This window comes from Chinchilla lanigera, unplaced genomic scaffold (assembly GCF_000276665.1).
Source record: "Chinchilla lanigera isolate Chin_1 unplaced genomic scaffold, ChiLan1.0 scaffold00148, whole genome shotgun sequence".
NCBI classification, from domain to species: Eukaryota; Metazoa; Chordata; class Mammalia; order Rodentia; family Chinchillidae; genus Chinchilla; species Chinchilla lanigera.
In genome coordinates, this window is record NW_004955549.1 from 2,214,278 (window position 1) to 2,232,622 (window position 18,345).

Here is an 18,345-nt window from a genome sequence, read left to right on the forward strand (position 1 = left end):
ACCTGCTAGACTATACACAGCCACTGGGGAGTGGATGGCCTGGGGTACCTGGCCAATGCTGCTCAGAAAAGGTGTACACCAAACTATCAGCACAGACCAGACAACCAGAGACTATTATGGATGGATTGTGTTCCCTCAAAATTTATCTGCCAAGCCAAGGTGGTGGCATATTACCTGTAATCCCGGCATTCCAGGATGCTGAGGCAAGTTCCAACCCAGCTTGGGATGTTATCTCATCTTAATGACAAGCAAGGACCTGTCCCCAAATTTTAAAATATTGAAAATTTAAAGGGCTGGATATGTGGGGATGTAGCTCAGTACAAAGGTCCTGGGTTTATCTCAGTCCTACATACATACGCACATGTTAAAGTCCTGACTCCCAGCACTTCAGAATTTGGACTCATTTGGAGATGGTCTCTTTACAAAAATAATCAAGTTAAACTGAGGCCAGAGTAAGACCTAATCCAATGTGACTAATGTCCTTTCAAGGAGAAATTTGGAGGCAGATACAGAGAAAATGTTATGTAAAAATAAAGAGGTCATTTATAAGTTTAGAAGAGACATAAAACAGACTCCCCATAGCAGCCCTTGTGACAAGTAAGCGTAGTTGTCAGCTTGATTAGCTGGGGAGCAGCCTGGGGGGTTAGGGAAGCACGTTTCTGGGTGTGTCAGGAACAGTGGTGGAGGGATGGCCTTGGGGAGTATATCTGGTCCCTGGCCCCCTCCTCTCTAGCACTGTCACCCTGATCGGCTCCCGGGCCACTATGAAGTAATCTACTTTGCTCCACCACACCCTTCCATCATGATGTTCCTGCCTTGGAGCCAGCTGACCATGGACTGAACCCTCAGAAGTCGTTAGACAAAATAAACTTCTCTTCCTTAAATCATGTCTCTCAGGTATTAGGAAACAGCAAAAATGAAGCCGACTAATACATCCCTCAAAAGGAACCAACCTTGCAGACATTTCAGTTTCATACTTCCAGTTTTCAGAACTGTGAGAAAATAAATTTTTGTTATTTTAACCACCTAATGTTTAGTATTTTGTTATGGAAACCCTAGCAAATTAATGCAGATACAGGCCACAACTGACCAAGTGGCTTACATAATGTTGAACTGATAAAATGGTTGTTTTAAACCACAAATGTACAAACACTAGTTAATAAGGTGAATAAATTACTCGAATTCCTGAGGCTTCACTTCTCACAATTAAAAAATTTTTCTTACATGGTTATCAGTGAGATTAAGTAGAAAAATGTTTGTAAGTTACTTAACACAGCACTTGACACATACCTAACATTTAGTGAGTTGTAATTTTCGTATCTCCTTTGTTAATTCAGTTATTTACCCACATAAATATACCTTTCTTAGAATATATTTTAAATAATGTGGGAGTTTGCTATAGAATTCAAGATCAATAACATTAATATAGGCTGGGGGTGTAGCTCAGTGGCATAAGCGCCTGCCTGGCAAGCACAGGGTCCTGAGTTTGATTCCCGGTAAAAAATATAAATAAATAATAACATTAATATATATACAACTACAGCATCACATGGCAAGTACCCAGAGGAGGACAATAGGCCCTTGGGAAGGCCACCTAAGTAGACAGAGATTAAGGCAGAAGGAAATTAAAGTATATCAAGCACCTCCTATATACCTAAAGTATAGCTGCATAAATTATTATGTTCATTTCTTATAATAATCCTGAAATATATGTATTATTATTCCTCCTGCATAGGCATAGAAACTAGTGAAAAAGTCAATGTCAATTTGCCCAATATCTTGTAGCTGACAATAAGCACAGCAAGGGTATGGGCAGGGCCCCGTGATCTCTCGGTAACACTTAAGGCATGTGGTCTACACGCCTTCAACAACTGAGGAAGCCATCGCAACACCAGGTCACAAGATAACCCATGTCCAGCATGCACACGAAGACTAGTAAAGCCCACCTTATACGTGTCTGCTCCTCCGCAGTGTGTTTCAATGTGCCGTATGATCGGGATGTGCTGTATAAGGACACTGTGTGCCTTAGGGTTGGGAGACCTCCTCCTCCCGTGGCTTCAATTATTGCACTACAATTCAAAGAAGAGGAAGTCCTGCCTGCCCACAGGTCATGCCTCCCCAGGTTTGTGGTTGCATTTCACAAGAAATAAAACTAAAGGGGACATCTGAAAAGGCTTCTGCCACAGACACTGCTTAGCACTGAAAGCAGTTCAACACCCTGCCTGACCGATTATCAGCTCCCTCGGTTCTCTGAGATGCTGCCACAGGACCTTCCCCCTCGACACAGAGATCTAAACCCAGGGCTCTTGGCACTCTGCACGCTGTCCAGGTAAAGTAGTGGGCCAGCATGGTCTGAGAGGGCATCTCTTGGTCACCTCCCTGTCATAAGTGATCCTTAGGAAAGACTCCACACCAAGCATTTCCTAGCATGAAATGCAAGACCTTCTATAGCACCCAAAGAGCATGAACAACACCAGACTCCTTAGCTTGGGTTTTAAAGATCGCTGCATTCTATTTGGAAGGGATTCAAGATGCGTACTAACAAGAACCTAAAAGGTTCAGTGTTTCCAGTCTGCTCCTCCTGGAGCTCAGGCCCCTGATGGTGCTGCTGAAGTCCAGATCCCACTGGCTCAGTCTTTCTTAGAATGACAGCCCTGAGTCACAGCGGGTCACTCAAAGGAGATTTTCTCTCCTGGAGTTCAGTGGAAATCGATGCTCTTATATTTTCTAAGTTAACAGTGCTTTGGTGTGGAAGATGTGGACTTTGGAATCACGGAGACACCTGACCCTTCTCAAGGGCCAGAAGCCCAAGAGTGAGATTATATATGGAAAAACATGCTCACTCTGAAATGACACCGGATTTTCACTGAAGAGGACAAGTAATACACAGCAGTGAGAAAAGCTACAATAAATGTCATCAAAGTCCAGAACTATGGTTATAAAAGGTTCTGATATGATTGGGCTCTGTTGCTATCCATCTGATTGTTCTACAGTGAGGTTACTTCTCTGATTTTCTCTTGGTACCTATTGTGTGAAATTTCTCAGCATTCCCAGGGGCCACCCGAACAGAGGGAATAGGCATTTCAAAGATCAGAAAGAGGATGGCAGGTCTGGCTAATTGGAGTCCTATCAGAGAAATGGCAAGGCCTTAGAAATGGCAGATAAAATGGGACCTAGAGAACCAGGAAGGGCACCCGGCATTGATGTAACTCAGGCTTCAGCCAGCCAGGCATGTCTGTTAACTCACTTGACCCTTCCACCCGGCCTTGAGCACTAGGGATTATCTTCCTCGGTTTGCAGATAAAGAGTTTGAGTGTTCAAAGGGACATGCTCAAGCTTGCCCAGAGAGTAATGTATTCAGTAACAACTCAAAATTAAGCTTATTTTCACCTGAGACTGACCACTGTGTATAGTTAACTATGCTTGTTTTCAGCTTCCTAGAGTTCATTCTTGAATCTACTCCTGCAAAGGTCTTTGACACACACCTTAATGGTGCTGTTGCTCTTTATGTTTCACCAAGGGGGGACTCAGATAACTCTATGAACCATTTGGAAAACAAAGGTTATAACTTCCTGTATCTCTGGCCAGCTCTGGCCTTAACATCAAGGGACCCTATATTTTACTCAATCTGCCAGGAGTCAGTTGCTTTATGGAAAGACGATAGGATCTGATGCTGATCCAGCTGGTCAGGCTCAGAAATCTGCCACTTCTTGTATGTTTGTAGTGGATCCAGATTACATAAGACTTGTGTTGACAATTACTTAACCTTAATAATAGAATATTTATATTATATGAAATATAGTCTGTGCGTGACACATTATATAGTCAGCAAATGTTGACTTCTTTCTCTATTAGTTCCTTTTCCTTAAACCAAATCTTCTCCAACTTTATTCACAAAATATGTTCAATGTCATCATGGAATTTATCAATACACATAAATGTATGAAATGTTATTTTAATAATGTCATTAGAAAATAATGACATATCATGGTTGTATAACTTCGTACAATCTACAGAGTGTTTGGATATATGTTTTCATGTGCAATGATCTTAACAACTTAATGAAGTAGGCAGGGCATACGCTAAATCAGTCAAAAGATGTTAAACTGAGGCTCAGAGAAGTTCAGTGAGGGTGGACAGCGTGGTAATATGGAAAGCAAAAGGGCTTTGAGATCAATCAAAACTGGATATGAATCTACTGTGTGGCTTGTGCACCTTTGGGCATGTGGCTTAACCTACCTCCTCTTCAGCTGGCTGCTGTCAGCATTGTATAATTTGAAACGGGGAAGAAACACACTGTGGGTTGCTGTGAGGTTGAGATCAGGTGCACATGAGTCTGACACATCCACTCCGCAAACAGAAGAATGGCAGCAGTTAGTGTTGTACCGGGGTCAGAGGGGGAATGACAGAGCGAGGTCGAGAAGCATCCTATTCTGAATCCTACCCTGTGAAGCAGTTACATCTCCCACCACCACCAACTGCCAGCTTCAAGGTCAGAGTTCCACAGAATTCTTCTTGCTACCAAATCTTTCCAGGGGCTGAACTAATTGTGTTAGTATTTTTAACAGATTGAACCAAAATTTCCAGTGATTTTGCAAGTGATCAGTTAAACAGAGAAGCCTCAGTTTAGGTATCAGCAATCAAAAAAATGAGGAAAAACAGAATCGTGAGGAAAAAAATATCATTGGAGTTATTTTTGGTGAGCTTTGTTTGTGTTTACTTCTGTGACAGATTTGGAAATTATCTTGATTATTCTACTTAATTTTTTGGCTTCATTGTTTTCCAATCTTTTACTTCTGGCAGTATATATGCATACAGTGTGCAATATAGATATTGTTTCTATGCACAGTATAGAACATGAAGAGTTACTGGACCATGTAATATTGGGGTTAACTAGTACAAAAAGGTCCCCTTTATTAATGATTTATAGATGCCATTGGCAGGTCTGCTAATTGTTCCACAGTGAATACCCATTGCTTCTTGTCATTTTAGGAAATGGGCCTATTCTTACTTTGCAAAAGCGGGCAGGGAGGCTCTGAGAGGCTGCACACATTGCCCACATCACCCAGTGACTAGGAAGATAAGACAGAAAGGACACTCAGGTGTACCTGAGCCCAGGCTCCTGTTCTGTGCACGGTGCTGACGCCCTACTACGTGTATCCAGAGTCAGGGCCACCACATAACTTTCTCCTCTTTTTAATTTTAATTTTTAAATTGCAAATAGACCACGTATACTTGCATAGGTTTAGGGGACAAAAAGAAATGTTATGATTTATGAACACAATGTTAAATCAGGCTAATTAAGATACCCATCACCTCAAATACTTAATTTTTATGGTAAAAACATTTTTAATTTACAGAAAAAACATACAGTAGATGATTACTTACTATAATCACTATGCTCTTCAATATATCTCAAAGAAAAAAATCAATTCCTCCTGTCTATGAAGACTTTGTACCCATTGGCCATCACTTTTGACCTAACCAACTACATTTTAAAACTCCCGGATATACCAATGTGTTTTTAAAATTTGTAGAGGGGACCACTAATTAAAACACTGTGTTTTTAAAATTTGTAGGGGGGACCACTGATTAAAACACTGCTTCCCCAATACCTAAACATGAAGAATGGTGTCCACCATGTTAAAATGGCCCTGTGGACACTTGCTTGCCCTGTGAACTCCCATAAGACATAAAGTCTGGACACACATAAACATTCAATAACCTGTTTGGGCCACCACCATTTGCTGTGGCAGATTCTCTTGAATTTGCTTTGAGATAAAGTCCAGGCTGGCTAATAGCCTGGACCCGGCCTCTGAGAGAGTGAAAGCACACAGATCCCATGAGCACTTGCAGTTTTCATCAGGTAGCAGCTGCAGAAGCCTCACTGCACCCAGGACACTCAGAGCTGATGGAGCTCGGGGGGTTATCTCATGGTGGCGTTCTGGCCGGTACACCTGCCTATTGTGAGGCTGGTCAAGCACACCCAAGTCTTAAGTTCAGATGATTGATGTGTTCCCTCCTGGGAGGCAAAGCTACACAGGGTACCCAATCCTGCTGGGTGGCAGCTCGGTGAGCGGAGCGGAGCTGCCTTACAAGAGCTGGATTTGCTGAGCCGTGGATGGGCTCACCAATGCATGGGCAAGGCCTGGGAAGCCAGGCCGCCCCTGACTCCTTACAGAGTCTGTAGCCCTCTGATGTCTCTAGGCTCCCCTCCCTCGTGGACAGAACCGGCTGTCAGCCCCACCTCCCAGCACAGCCCACATACAACACCACACTGTCCCACCCCTGGCTCCTTCCTCATTTCCAAGTATTTCCCGGGCACCACCCACCCAGTCTTGGAGAAGTGGATGCCTGGGTTTGCATTCAGTCTGGCACTTCTTGGGAGTGGGAGGTTTAACCTCTCAGATCTCCAATTTGTCCTTCATATAACATTTTTGGAACCTATCTTTCAGATTTGTGATGAGCAACGAGACGTAGTACATATATCATATTTCAATTGCACGTTACACTGTAGTATCTAACAATTTTAAGGGCAATTAAATGACATTGTTTATTATTGTTAGTACAACTATCATGCCTTTTTTATTTCTAAATAAACTTACTAGACTCTTGAAATGTTTTTCCTTTTTTAAGAATTTTGACTTAAAGGCCTTTCTTAAAGTGATTTCTATAGAAATAATGCCAAATTTATATTTATTTTCATCATTCATCTACAGAGCCTTGGAGTTGTCTTAAAATTCCTCAAATTTGCTGACCTTTGAAAATGTTAAATTTTTTTCTTTTTTTGTGGTGTTTTTGAGACAGGGTCTCACTATGCAGTTCAGGCTGGTCTTGAGCTCACTTTGTAGCCCAGGTTGGTCTCAAACTCGCAACAATCCTCCTGCCTCAACCTCCTGAGTGCTGGGATTATAGGCATGCACCACCACACCTGGCAAAAATGTTAATATTGAATGAAAAATTATAGAAATTCCTTCAGAACACTTTTTTTGCCAATTTAAAATCCTCAGGGACCTTTATGGTACTGGGAGGTAGAGATGACTCAGTAACTATCTGCTCAAGTATATTTGCAAGACAGCTGATGAGGCACTTTCACTTCTACGATCTCACTGGTCTCCATAATAACGCCATGAGCAAGGAGCAGTAAACACTTGTAACCCATTCTTCAGAGTAGTAAACTGAGCCTCAAGTCATACAATTCACTGACCAGTTCAGCCTACTTGGCTTTAAGAACTTTCCTCACATCTTGCGTCATGAATGATCCCAAAGAAAAGAAGAGTATAAGAAATAGTTAGTTCTACTGGAAGAAGATTAAATCGGAAATCAAGTTCTAAGTGTACTTGAAGTTACCAGTGAAGGGATGATCTCACCTGCATCCAAACTGTGCAGTTTTTTTTTTTTTTCACTAGACAGATTTGGCTTGGAAGGACACTCTGAACAGAAGGACAGAATTGCTCAATACTGAAAAATCTGGGTCATCTGGATGGCTGCCATACAATGCAATCTAAATTAAACAAAATGCCTCGCATAGGCTTCTGGTATGCGGTCAAAGGCATTGTTATTATTGCTATTATAAATTCCATTAGTCTTGGTCCAGTTTTAATTACATTACCTGAGCTTTCATGTTTTCTTTTTGGATCTTAAGTTTGTCTCAAACCTCTCTCAGGCTCTTCTTATTATGAAGCAGTAATGCAGAAAATGACCCTTATACAATAAGGGCTTAATAAATGACATTGAAAGAATGACACTGCTGTCACCATTGGTGCTTAGCTTTCCATAGGGGAGGCAGGCTTGCCTAGATCTACCCTCACCTGAAGCCAGCCTGTGAATTGAGGTGTATATGTGACCATCCCTGATTCTTGATTATCATATACCTCTCTTTTTCCTAAAATTTGCCTTCAATACCACCCTGGTGCATTAATCAATCAGTGGGGAGTCAAACACATTTGGGAATATTTTGATTAATCTAGGCCTATCACTTATATCCCTCATCAGTGGGATTCTGCCCTCATTTATGAAAGCCTAATAAAAATAAAGATGAGACAGAAGACAGTCAAAAACAAAAACAAAGAACCACCTCATTAAGATCTTGGTAAGCTATTCAAATTGTATGTGTCTTAATGTAATTGATAAACTAAGATAGATAGATGATAGATGGTGTCTTGGTTACTTTTCTTTCACTGCTGGGACAAAATGCCTGATGTCCAAAATAAAGGAAGGAAAAGTTTATTTCCCTTACAGTTTATAGAGGTTTCAGTCCATACTCGGCTGGCTCCAAGGCAGAGAGGCACATGGCAGAGGGCAACAGTTCGTGGCGCGGAAACACAGCAAAACAACAAGCACAAAAGGGAAGAATGGCAACAAGCAGCCTCTTCCTCTCCCTTACATATGCAAACTATCTGCCCCAGGGTGGGTGTAGCTCTCACACCCATAATCAATCAAACTCTAAAAGCCTGCCCCATGACCTCATGAGGCTTTGGGGGGACACCCAGACACAAACTATAACAGATGGATAGATAGATAGATAGATAGATAGATAGATAGATAGATAGATAGAGTGCTGTATACATGTATGTGCTAGTCTCAGTTCACCTGAACAGTTAAGTAACTTTAGTAATGGGAGAAGGGGAAAACTCAGGTAAAAAGAGAAAGAGGAGAAGAAAGGAAAAAAGAAAGAGCAGAGGAAAGGAAGAAACAGAAGACAAAATAAGTAAATGAGAAAAGGAAAACATAAAGGAATGTATTGGCTACAAAATAAAATAAAAGGAAAGGGAAAAAATCATCACTAAAGAGGACCCTGTCTGCAGAATCAGGCAACAGAAGAGAAAAAGGAAAAAGCTTTGAATACAAAATGCTGCAAGAATAACAAATTCAAAAACCTATAGATTGCATCAGCCCATTAAGGGTATCTCAACATCATTTAAAATAAATGATGGATGCAACTGTATGCTGCCCTGAGATACTCAAGGGAAGTTACTTGTTACCAAGACAGCTGCAAAACCTTTTTTAAAAGATGCCCATACTTAATCGCAGAAAAACTAGGAAAGCAGTCTCCTCTCTTCTTCTTTTTCAAAAAAATCTATAATAACAATCCATTTGACTTCAAATGCTGCCATTCATTGGAAATCCAATAAAATAAAATGTTATATTTAATTAAGTTTAGCTGATTGCCCTGACCAAGGTAAGAATTAGAAATCCAATTGACATGCATTTTCCTCTAAATATGAGCATCTAGAAAAATGTAACTTTCTAATTTCTGATATGAAAGTAGAAGAAATTATGTATTACTCAGAACTGTGGCCACATTTATAAATACCTGTATCTGAGAAACATTAGTTTCAACATATGTACTCGAAGCTCCCAAAGGTATGTGGGCAAATTCACATACACACACACACACACACACACACACACGCACTGCCAGTCCCTTCCCCTAACGTATACATAAAACTGTCTCCTGCAAATCTCCATTATTGTGGACATGTCAGGTGTGAGGGTATTGAGAGAATTAGATGTGTCTTGTAGGTATTTTTATTGAGTTCTTTTGTTGTTGTTTTCCTGTTTTAAGGAGAAAAAAAAAGCATCCAGTTTTAATTTAGACCATACCTTCCAGCCCTGACCCAGTTTGAGCAGCACCGCTATATCATCTCATCTTCCTGACTGATGCTGATTCTCTTCAGCAACTCAGAAGAGTCATTTTGGTCATTTCCTATATCTAGTCAGGAACATTGCCATTAGAATGGTGTTTCGTAAACTTCCAAATAGACAGAGGCTGGTATTTTTATAAGCTTTATCTTCCAGGAATAAGTGAAAAATTTTTGAGAGCAAAACCAAAAAAAAAAAAAAAAAACTTTACTGTAAAGCATTGCTTTCCTTCATGAAATATTAATTTTGGATCAGGTAAAATGTAGCAGAAATATTTATGATAAAATGTCTCTTTGCAAGCTCAGTTTTGGTAGGGCTGGTTAAATTCCCAGTGGATGACAAGTGTTCTCAAGGGTAGCAAGGCAGTTAGATTTGCTGTCTTCCATATCTCCAATTGTTTAAACTGCTTACAATACCATAAGGGTATTAATTATTTTTGGATTAAGATCTGCACCAAAACTCTGATCCATTTATATAACAAGGCTTGGCCTTCCAATACATTCATAAAGACTCCTAGTGCTTTCAAGCTCAGAAGCAGGCGTCCTGGTTTTAATACCCAGATCGAATGTGTGCTCTTTGGAAATCTTAAGGTTGTTCCCGTGTAGAACATTGTTTCATTTATTCTAGATTTCTGGATAAAAATAAAACAAAACAAAAACCACTGATGGTTTTTATTCATCAAATGCATTATCCGTATGAAACACCTTTCAACTCACAAAGTACTTAATGAGTAAAGCAAATATAATCATCGGGACCATCACCTCCACAACTGAAATCATTTGGTCCAAATGGATGGTGGAGGCAGGGATCTCTTTGCTGAAAGAACTTCAGCCATGCTGTGCGTGTCTCTCTGGCACAGCCCTTTTCCTACCTTGAAGGGAACGATGTGAGTCCTACAGAAAGAGGGAATTAGCTAAAGCAGTGCTTCTCAAAGCCCCCAAAAGCTCCAAATCAGGGTTTGAGATGAAGGCACAGAGTACTAGCCCAAAGAAAATTAACGATGACCACAATCTGGCTCTTTGGTCTAGGCTTGAGTGCCTGGTGCACAGCCAGAAGATTTCAGTGCCCGGCTAAGGTTTACTGCCCTGGCGGTTTCCACTGTGACACAAAGAAGCCAGCATATGTAAAGGGGCAACCTCTCACTGGGGGCTCCCCAGTTACGCCCCATAACGCTCCACCTGACAGCAGCTCTTCCTGCTTAGTCAGCGCTTGCCTAAGCGTCCCTGAAGGGGTGCACTCTCCTCCTGAGACCCTCAAGAGCTGCTTCCAGCTCCACACTGGCAAAGGCAACTCTCACCCATTAGCATCATTCATCTCCAGTGCCGTGAGCAGGTCTGACAGGCAGCACCTCCGCGTTACTTGTCTCTGACTGGGAAAGCCATGTGGCTGACTAGGAAGAGACACCGCCATACATTCCCTCATCCCTGTCGAAAGTGAAAGACTGTGTGGGGATTTCCTCATTGCTGGGCAGCCTTGCTTCTCTAGATCTCCAGGTCAAAGCAAGAACACATTGCATATTCCTTTATACTACACAGACCCTGAAGTCCCTGGACAATGATCTGCAGACCTGGGGCTGTGGCAGCTCCTCAGCCTGCAGGTCCCATGTCTCCCTTCATGATCAGACCAAACCTAGGGGTCACTTCCAGGAACTGTGGAGGATCTGGCCAGAAGCTCTCTGCTGACTCTTTAGGAAGCAGTGTGGATCCACTCCAGGCATGTGAGCCTCTGTGTCCCAGCAACGCCTTCTGTCCCTCTGTTGTTTAAATTCATATTCAGTCTCACTCCATTAAGATCCCTCAATACTATGTGCCACGAAGGAAGAGGACTTGCTCTTCTAATTCCTAGTGTCTGGTATATGCCCAACACATAACGGATCCTCAATGAATAATTGCAGAATACCTGGATTAACTGTACTTTGTAAATTATAAGAAACTATACTATAGCTTCTCGTTTCCTATAAGAGTTAAGAAACTGCTACTTGATGTGATTAGAAACTTTTCCCATAAGAAGCATACAGAAGTTCCCAACACATAGAGATGATGAACACCTGAGGAAATGTGAGGACATGTGGCCCTGGTTCAATCATTACATGTTGGATACATGCATTGAGTTATCATACTGTATGATAAAAATGTGCAAAAGCTGGGTCTCAATAAAAATAAATCTCTTCCACTCTTATGCACAGTGTGAAGATTTGGATGTAGAAGATTTGGATGTAGAAGATTTGGACAAAAAAATTTTTTCTACTTAAAATTAACTCAAAATAACTCTAACTGGAGGCAGGGGTCTTTATGAGCAGCAGAAGTTCCTGGATTTCTGTTGGGGATGGGCTGGGATAGCATGGCAGGTGGGAGTGTGTTGATTTGGTACTTTACCCAAGAGTGAGGAAACATCCGTGTGCTCAGCGAAAAGGCATCTGTGGTCTGGGTGGGGCAGATGAAGCTGGGAGATGTGAACGCACTGACGTTCAGCTGTCCACTCTCTGTGGCCTCTCTGGCCATTAACATGCCTGGGGCATTCAAGCAATGACCATAACCGGGCTTCTCCTTACAGCTGAGGTGGATTTTCCAGGGCACTCTACATTGTAAAGCTCTCCGTTAATTCTAAAGGGCTGATGGGAAGCCTAGGATTATGCAGTCAGTGGCTATGAACTTGGGGTCTACACCTCTCATTTCTGGAAACACAACCCTAGAAGTTACAAAGTACTGAGTTAAGCGTCAAGTTCATGTTAATCACCATGTCCCTGTGCCTTAGGCAGGATCTGAGTTTTCATGCAAACTCAAAAGAGTCGCAGAGGATCACTACTGTGCTCCCCCATTTCCCAGGTAAGGAAACAGGGGTCAGAACAAGCCAACAGTTGCACAAAACAACTAAAAAGTGTCACTGTTTGAAATACCAGCTGATGACATGTATGTGATGGTCACTTAGTTTTGTATACCATACAGGTGACAATACAAATGCTATGGAATTTTTGTACCAGGCAAATACAAAAAGTGACAACGTCTATTCCCTTCTCTTTGAAAAAAGTCCAGGAAGTCAGGAAGGGAAGGGCCTGGTCTTTTCTATACTATGTTTGTCTTTGTGAAACCTGTGGTCATGAAACTCTTTCTCACTGACTCACTCTTCTCACCACATCCTTCACCCAACAGCTAAGATCAGATAAGAGTGTCCGCTCTCAGAAAGGTCTGGGCGGCTCTGGGCAGTGCAGAGAGCTGTGGCCTTTGGGACACCATCCATTCTGCCTTCTTTAGGATCCCACCTTGCTGACTTAGACCTCTGTGTGTCACTGAGACCTTTTTATAATACCAGAAAAGTTTGGCCTCTCCTTAAAATATTCTAAAGCTCATTTTACAAATAGATTACTCAAATCTCTCAGAAAGTTGCCAAGAAAACATCTTTTTAAAGTCTTATTATAATTTTAAAGTACAAGCACTGATGTTAAAGATCGGACAATCTACAGAGGCTTACGTACAAGTAGAAGAAGGGTTTCTCCTTAGCCCCTTCCCCATTCTGCTGAGTCATCTATTTGGAAGAGACTTCTGCAGTTTTGCTCTGCAAGGAGTTTTATTGGATACGATAATAAAATGCAAGAAACATAATAAGTACAAATAACTTTTAGAGCCATTTTTGTCACCAAATATGTATGGATTATAGTGTTTTCAAAGGGAACAATTGCATGGAATCTTAGAGCTGGAAGGGACTTATGTGACCCAACTTGCCTATTAATCAAATGAAGAATGAGGTCCAGAGAGCTCCAGTGGTTTGTTCAAAGCAACATGGTGAATGGCAGGGGCTGGGGGAGGCTTCCCACCTTGCTGGTCCCAGACGGTGAGACTTAGAATGCACTGTCCCGCATCTCCCGGCCCCTCGCTCTGCGCAGAGAGCCGATCAAGCGCCAGCCACGTAGGGAGTCCACCATGAACATCAGCTTATTTTATCCCATTTCAAGATTCTTCAAACTTCCAAAGGAATGAAGGGGCTATATAAGCAAATGCCTTAAAGTAGCAGATACCCTTGAGGGAAGGTGGTTTGTCCCCTATAACCACACTTAGGCAATTCAATCCCTGTAAATTACAAACAGCTTAAATCCAAAAATTCGAATTTATAATCCTACATGCCCAAATATGGCATGAGTGATGTTAAACTTGCCAACTTCATTATACAATGAATTGTGCGACCATATTTCATAATAAGTTAGACTTGGAAGACATTTTCATATGCATCAGCTTATTTCATATTTCATACTTTAGGAGAAAGATAGTGATGCTATCATAAATGAGGAGAGACCAAGTGCTCCTCCAAGGCCACACAGCTAGTTAATGGCAGCCTGGGACTAGACAGAGGATTCTGAACTCTTCTCAGCAAGGACTCTTGCAGGATTTGATGCATATTATTTATATCACAGTGAGAAAGGTTCAAGTTCTCTTCAGTGCAGTGGAGGAGATGAGTCTGAAAGGAGGCCAAGAACTGGACACTCTACATGGCCCACAGAAGGCCATCAATGAATGAACATTTACCAGTTGTCTACAGTCGACCTAGAGGCATAAGAGGCAGGCAGGTGCTATGGGGTAAAACACAAGGGGTCAGAGGACCTGGAGCTCAGTCCAAGTTCCTTAGTAATTTTGCTGCAGTTCTGGTACAAGATCACATAGCTCAAGTCCAAATCCCATTCCCAGGCATGTGTGAACCTTAACAGTCACCGTCCAATGACCCCTCCTAAATTCTTGTCCATGTACCACCGATACACAGAGCTGTGTGCATCACACAATGCACTGTAACATCTGGACACCTCTGCACAGGATGCCTCACTCTCCCGGGCCACTCTCCTTACCTCTGCGCCTAGAAGGCTCTGTCTTGTTCAGCAAGCCTCAGCTCAGGCTCTGGCTCCTGGTGAAGATTTCCTGGCTCTCTGAGGCAGTGTTAGGATTTGTTGTGCTTTATTTCAGTTGCATTTGTTTTTGTAAAGCACTTTGATAAGAGCTATCACAGAGGATGACAGAACACACTCTCTTTAATTTTAGGAGCACCCTGAGTGCAGGAACTGGGTCTCCTTGGGTATCATATTTCTACAAAATTTCAGATAAATGGTGCTGGGGAGGTAGATGGACGAATGGATGGCTACATGGGTGGAGGAATTTACCAGACGTGTGTCAGGCTCGGTGAGGTACAATATGTTGATGCGTTAGAAAATTGAATTTCTAGACTGGGCTTTCATAGCAGCTGGGTGATCTTGAGCACACAATTTAACCTTCCCGGACCTCATTCTGTACTTGTGAAATCCACTCTGTACCCTGCTACACCCAGCTGGGAGCCCCAGAATGCTGATAGATGTAAACCACATCAATAGCTCCTCACCCCGGGGCTTCTCACTGAGTTTGGCCAATGGATGACAGCACGAGGAGATCAAGGCCAAGAGGAGCATGCAGCAGGGACTTTTATTCCAGCCACTACAGCTCCCTCCCTGAAGCCACCTCAGCAGATGCCACACCTCTCTTCCACTCAACCCTGTCTCTGCATCCCAGTGACTACTACCACCTCTGGACCCCCATACACCCCTTTCCTACCATCCCCAAGTATCTTGCTGGCTTTGTGGATTCCTCCACCTTGCCCATAACTTTTAAAGGTTCTCTGTATAAAACTCTTCTCCAATTACCCCATGTAAGGGTGCCATCTGTTGGTTGCTGGACCCCCCCCCGCAAACCGACACAGAGGGAAATATCTTTGATTCTTCCCTGGGTCTTTTTGTGCAGATTGAATGTGATCATTGACGTAAAGCCCTTCCTGACTCCTCCCAGGGTCTCTGCTGCCAATGTATATGGTAAATGGGACTAAGGATCTTTTCTGTGCTGACGAGTCAGGGCTCAAGTAGAGCGCTGCGGCCTATGTGAGGCGGCATACAAATATAACTTTCACAGGAAAGTCACACTTAGAAATGAAAAGCGTCCCTTCTCCCGCACGCTCCGGCAAGCCTGTGGACTCCGGAGCAGAGCCAGCCGAGCCTGGGCTAATGTGCCCCCAGCGCCCAGGGGAGCAGGCAATTGCACGCCAGGGAAAAGCAGGCGCAGTGTGTGTGTGCTCAGCTCCCTAGGGCAGATGGGATGAATGCTGACAGAAAGAGGACAGCATGTCAGGGAAAAATATCCCTTCCTCCACCCTGCTCCAGAAATAAACCAATTATTGACCTGGATTGATTCTCTCCCTATCATTTCCTCTAAAGACAGCACCTGCATCTAATTTTAAGAAGCAACGGGAGCATGTTCAACAGAATTAGAACGTGATGCGTAAGGAGGTCCAGTAAAGTTTGCTTTTGTTTCCACAGGCTGAGCTGAAGATCCCTGTTATGTCCCGGGCACCGAGGACTATGAATAGGCAGTAAGTACGGGGACATCACTGCATGCCCCAACTCCCTTCGCCGAGTGGGGACTGGAGCCAGTGCCTGTAGCATCCGCCAAGGAATGGCACCACTGTTCCCGATGGGACAGGAATTTCCCAGGAGGTCAGGGCTGAGGGTGTGGGCTTGGGCCTTCAGACCACTCCTTTTCCAGTAAAGGCATTTTCTGTGGACAGAGCGCTTGTTCTGGCCCCGTGTGTGTGTGTGGCTGGAGCAGGGACAAAATGCTCCAACACTAAAAACGCAGAAGGGCTCCTAGAAATACCCAAGTCACTTCCCACCCATTTCTGTGAAGGTGCAGCAAAGACTGTAGTCCAAGCCTCTCTTGATGGGTATGAGAATGAGTGACGTGATTTGCTTAGATTACTCAAATGTGTAGCTGATTCAAGAAAACATCCATCCATACTCCATGTCTATGAACACAATAGAAAGAAGCAGTCCTCAGAGGTTTAAGAACTTGGAATGAAAAAAAAAAAAAAAAAACACTCTAAAATGGATCTATTTACCTATTCATTTGCTTTCTTTACTTTGCCATTTGGTTAAGTACCGCGGGCATTCTCCTCTGGTGTGAAATGAGAAGCGAGTGAATACGCTGGAAAGAACGCAAGTTTCATAGCGAGGGAGACCTAGTTCCATTCCTGACCCATTGCAGCACAGCTGTAGGGTACTGGAATGTTAGCTGATCTGGTGGGGACTTGAAATGTTATTCAGCTCTATGGAGAGCACCATCCGGCCTGGAGGTGACAGAAGGATGTCTGGTTGCTAGGTGACCCTAGGTCTTAGAAGGACCCTGGGGTACGGCAGGATAGCAGGCAATGGTTTTATCTCACAAGTGGGCTTCGGTGCATCCCTGAAGTCCAAAATGACAGAGGGGGAGCAGCAAGTGTCACCACAGCCCCAGCATCGTGACTGCCCTGGGCGCCCACAGCTGTCAGAGCTGGGAAATGTGAGGCTCGTTGGATGAGAAGCTGGAGCCCTTGCCATTGAGGGATCTCTTGGATACAGACCACAGGTGGCCTCCTCACCTGACCCAAGATCGACCTCATCAGGCACCATCTCTGTGCCACGGGCTGTGGTCCCTTTTCCCCTTGGTCCGTACCACAGGGCTAGACAGCAGGCAGCCCTAGCTTCTCTGCGCCTCCGCTTCCTCCTCCAAATGACTTGTCTGGGTTGACATAGAATGTCCAGATGGAATTCAAGTCTGACTGCAAATCCAGGACTCCTCTGCTGAGCCCACTTCTGTTGGAAGTGGGGGAAGTACGAGGAAGAGAGGCAGGGCTGGTGTCAGATGGAGTGAGCTGAATCACTTGCAGCTCCTCAAGCAAGGGGATCAATTCTCAGACCAGCATTATCATCCAAGTAAAGTGTAGCAAGCAGCAGTTTCACCACAATGCATGTGAACTAGAGGTTGTGCCATGGGATAAACAGGAAGGTCTGTGTGTCCCTGTCCCAGAGGTGCTGTAACAAATTCCCACCATTGAGATGGCTCTCACAGTTCTAGAGGTGAAAAGTTCAAGCCAGACACCAGTTGCCAGGACCCTGCTCCCTCTGAAGGCTCTGGCAGAGAATCTTCCTACGTCCTCCAGCTCCTGGGGCTCCAGACATGCCTTGGCTCCAGCCTATGTCACCCCAGTCTTCACACCCTTCTCCTCTATGCCCTGTCATCCGCTATTCTCCCAATCTCAAGACTCTCTTGTGTCTTATAAAGACATTTGTCATTTAATTGCAACTGCAAAGACTTCTCTTCAAATAAAGTTCCATTCAGAAATACCAGATATAACTTGAACGTGGATGTATGTCAGATCCACCAATCAATCTACGACTGCAGGCCTCATTCCCAGATCTGCATTCCTCCTTGGGGTCCAGGTGAGATGACTGACGATGACTGCAATATTTGCTTTGAGCCTCTGTCTAGCTTTGTACCAGAGACTTCCTGCCCCTTGGTGTCTCTTTGTATGTTTTTATTGGTTTGACCCTATGCTACTGACCTCCCTTAGAGAGAGGTGAGGTCTCTCCTCTTGACTAAGATTTTAGGTAATTTTTTTGTTTTTACCCAGATGATTGTCCTTTTGGCATTGGCTTCTTATCAAGCTTTCCAAAGGGTAATTTGGTGATTTTAGCTTTGGGGTGACACCAGATACGAAGCTGACAACACGGAGACTACAGGACAGGCCAGACCTTCCTTGCTGCACGTATATTAGCTCTCCAGATGAGCAGCCACGATCCTACCATCTGCCCGCACCTACACTAAGAAGCTGCCTTACTAAACAGCACTTCTGCTATAGATGTCAAAGCACCTTTTCCTCCCC

General features: G+C 43.5%; 1 protein-coding gene across 3 annotated transcripts in view; it reads left to right on the plus strand.

Annotated features, from left to right (window-relative positions):
* Clnk (cytokine-dependent hematopoietic cell linker) overlaps window positions 1-18,345 on the plus strand; it is a 209,012-nt gene that overhangs the window by 47,387 nt on the left and 143,280 nt on the right. For 2 of the 3 annotated variants that reach the window (XM_013508541.1, XM_013508543.1), the window contains exon 2: window positions 15,965-16,017. In XM_013508541.1, coding sequence (XP_013363995.1) covers window positions 15,965-16,017 — 53 coding nt within the window. Of the gene's footprint in view, window positions 1-2,190; window positions 2,330-15,964; window positions 16,018-18,345 lie in introns of those variants that run through there. The other variant, XM_013508542.1, reaches the window with a different exon arrangement.